Source organism: Triticum aestivum, chromosome 7A, assembly GCF_018294505.1.
Source record: "Triticum aestivum cultivar Chinese Spring chromosome 7A, IWGSC CS RefSeq v2.1, whole genome shotgun sequence".
NCBI lineage: Eukaryota > Viridiplantae > Streptophyta > Magnoliopsida > Poales > Poaceae > Triticum > Triticum aestivum.
The window spans coordinates 596,817,975-596,821,339 of NC_057812.1; the positions used below are offsets into that span (position 1 = coordinate 596,817,975).

General features: G+C 60.8%; 1 protein-coding gene across 1 annotated transcript; it reads right to left on the reverse strand.

Moving 5' to 3' along the window:
- Window positions 1–398: 398 nt before the first annotated feature.
- LOC123152503 (benzyl alcohol O-benzoyltransferase) lies at window positions 399–2,140 on the reverse strand. The gene is made up of 2 exons (XM_044572028.1): window positions 1,578–2,140; window positions 399–1,483 (listed from the first exon to the last, which is right to left on the reverse strand). The coding sequence occupies exons 1-2, from the start codon at window positions 2,028–2,030 to the stop codon at window positions 587–589; spliced, it is 1,350 nt and encodes a 449-aa protein (XP_044427963.1). The 5' UTR covers window positions 2,031–2,140; the 3' UTR covers window positions 399–586.
- Between the last annotated feature and the right edge of the window lie 1,225 nt (window positions 2,141–3,365).

Below are 3,365 nucleotides of genomic sequence, written 5' to 3' on the forward strand. Positions count from 1 at the left end.
CTCTGACTCCTTCAAATTTGCACCTGCTCTCTGGGAAATGCTACACTTACAGACTGTTTAGACATGAAAGGAGTTATGGATGAAAGTGCAAATCTGTGGTTGGTTAGTTATGGGACCCTCAACAAAATTCAAGGTGGAAGAGATTAATGAAGAGCAGAAACGTTAGCACGTAACCTCTTTACTGTGCCCAATCCCCCGTAAGTGTAGGATTATTGCCTGCTCTCTAGGCAGCGCGACCGTGGCGGCTCGGGCTCATGTTGGCTACGCTTCTGGTTACCGCGCGTCGCTTATCTTCTTCATCGGGCCGTATGTTGGTCGCCACTCGGTGGCTTTTTATCTTCTTAATTATTTCTCTTATGCTTTTTTTGGGCGTGATTATGTTGTTGCCCCAGCCATCATATTTGCTATTCCTTACTAGTAGATACAGTAAATTACATACATGTATTATAATTTTTTTACATGGAAATTACATACAAATTGTTGGACAGTATTAGATCCACACGTGATACACGTTACGACGTATGTTTTGTATATGCGGCTGCACCAGGACGAGTACGTACGTGGGCAGGTGCTCGATCGCGGGCACCTAGATCTCGGCGGTGAGACATTCCACCTCGAGCTGGAACTTCTCCATGGCGTCCTTGGGCAGGCTGATGGGCACCACGGTGCCCTCCTCCCCCTTGCCGTTCTTGGACCTGGAGAAGTAGTTGGTCACGCCGGGGATCGGCCCCTCGCCGCCCTTGGCCGGCCCGCCGTACACGGCCTCACCCCACCCGAAGTCCACGCTCTTGAACCCGGCGTGGCTCACGTCCGACACGATGTACGTCCGCGACAGCGCGAACAGGGGCCGCCCCCGGAGCACCATCAGGTCCGCCACCGACAGCAGGTAGTCGTACGTCACGGCCGACTTGGCCTTCTTCACCAGCTCCAGCGCGTACCCCAGCCCGCCGGTGCAGAGCTCCCCGGCTGTGGTCGCCGCCACGGAGTAGGCGAACGCGTTCCCGTAGAAGCCCTCCGGGAGCGGCACGTCGCGGCGGCCGCGCGCGTTCACGATGAAGGACAGCCGCACCTCCTCGTCGGCGCCGTAGCCGAGCGCCGCCGTGCGGCCGAGCCAGATGCACGCCGCCACCAGCTCGAACCGGGAGCTCCGGCTCATGTGCGGCGGCGCGCGCTGCCGCAGCCCCGCGATCTCGCGTGGCCCGAAGAAGAAGGGCACGCGCGCGACGTCGCCGGGAGGAGTCGTCAGCATCCGGTCGACCGCCCCGCCCGCCGGCTCGCTGTACTCTAGGTGCGGGTACGACGGCTGCGGCGGCTGCCTCGCCATGAACATCTCCCTGCCCCATGACGGCGTGATCGACGGCGCGGCGGCGCCGCACGCCAGCTCGCAGACGGCCTTCTCGAACTGCATCCCGGCCGGCGCGTCCACCACGCAGTGGCAGAATCGCTGCCCGAAGATGAAGCCCCCGCACTTGAGCCTCGTCACCTGCACGTCATAGTTAAGTTAACAACATCGTTATTTACCTGGAGAAACAACTCGATCCATCTCACGTGACAGGGACACGTGCACGTTTACGTACCTGGATGTAGAGCAAGGGGCGGTCGATGACGGGCTCGACGCCGGCGACGGTGGTGCTCTCGAGGATGAACTGCTCGAAGCAAGGGAACGGGGGGCTCTGCACGTCCCCGAAGTCAGCGGCGGTGAGGTCCACGTCGGCCTCCACGAACATGACGCCCTGCGCCTCGCAGTCGACGACGAGCTTCCTCCCGGCCTCCTCGCGGAGGCGGCCGGCGAGCGGGTAGTAGGGCACGAGCGCCCTGGCCAGCGCCTCCCTGATGACGGCGGCCGGGTCGACCCCCTGCTTGTCCGGGTTGGCGCGGTACAGGTGGATGCCCGAGCTGTAGAACCGCATGCCCTCGCCGTCGTCGATGTCGGACAGCGTCTTGGTCTCCCGCGGCGTCTGCTCCGCCGGGGCCACCAGCACCGGCTCGCCCCGCCGCACCGTGAACGCCGGGAGGAGCGACGATGCCATCGATTCGAAGCGAGGTAGCTAGCTAGTCTCTGTGCGTACGTACGAGCGTGTGTAAACGCTGTGGGAAATGCAGTGCGTCGTGAGAGGACGCGGAGTGGAGTGAGTGTGCTGGGTGACCATGGCCGCGTTTTATAGGGTAAGATGTTGGGGTTGGTGCCATGGCCATACGGCCATTTGGTCGTCGGAATTCCGGTGTCTGGCCAGTAGGTGGACTGAGAATGAGATCGGTGGTCGTGTGGTGGGAGTTGGTCAGTGGATTTCGCCATTTAGCCATACAGGATAAGCAAAGACCCGACACGCACGCGCGGGCGCACACAAGAACGGATTAGGCAGCAAGCAATGATAGCAAGCACGTACGTACTACTCCATTAGATCTCGTGCGTGATCAAAGTCGCGTGGAAAACCGTAAACAAATTCCCGGCGAGAAGGACGTGTCAACTGTTCGACGCCACTCTGGGTCGAGATTCAGGTGCGCACCTGCATGGTGAGTGGCGTAGGCGTCCAGCAGGAGCATGTAGGTGCGCCGGTTCCGCGCGACCCCGTCGTCGGCCATCTGGAGGAGGAAGCGGTCGGCGAGGCGGAGGTGCGCCCGAGCGAGGAGGCCCTCGAGGAGCGCGTTGTAGTGCGCGGCGTCCGGGCGGAGCCCGAGGTGGCGCATCTCGAGGAGGAGCGCCTCGGCCTCGAGCGCGCGTAGGCGGCGGCGCTGGGGCGCAGCCCGGCGGCCTGCATGTCCGGGAGGAGTTGGAGCGAGCGGGCGAGGTCGGAGCCCGCGCGGGGCTGGATGTCGCGGTCGTAGGACTCCCACGGCCGCTCCCGGTGGTGGTCCGGCGCGGTTGAGCAGCAGGCGACGGCGATGGTGAAGCCGCGGCGGCCTAGAGTCAGACGCTGGAGGGGCGGAAGCTGCAGCGGAGGGTGAAGATGCCGGCGGACGAGGCAGCAGGCGTCCATGGATATTGGAGCGCGCGCGTGTGCTCGCTCCCGCTGTGGTTGGGTTGGAGGCTTGGAGCCGACCGGGGAGACGAGTGTTTTTTTTTTGAGAAACGGGAGAAGAGTAATGGACCGGGGAATATTCCAAACGCAACCTAGCCAAATGGGCCAGCCCGGCCTGACCTGGGCTATACACTCAAGGACAATCTTTTTGGACTTTTTTGGTACTTCTCCAACAATGTCCTTCCTGCATCATTGCCCCGCCATTTCATGATGTTGTTTGGTTGTTATTTTTCTATATACTATAGATGACATGGTCTTTTACATGTCATTTAATAACCTTTAGGGAGGGAGTAGGAACTTTTTAGTCCCTGAAACAAACAGGAAGGGATTGGGGACTCTTTAGTT

What these genes read in the sequence shown, in the direction of transcription:
- LOC123152503 (XM_044572028.1), bottom strand. Translation starts at nt 2,030, where the DNA reads ATGGCATCGTCGCTCCTCCCGGCGTTCACGGTGCGGCGGGGCGAGCCG. An exon ending in GCCCCTTGCTCTACATCCAG is followed by an intron (nt 1,484 to 1,577) that starts GTACGTAAACGT and finishes TATGACGTGCAG; the next exon opens with GTGACGAGGCTCAAGTGCGG.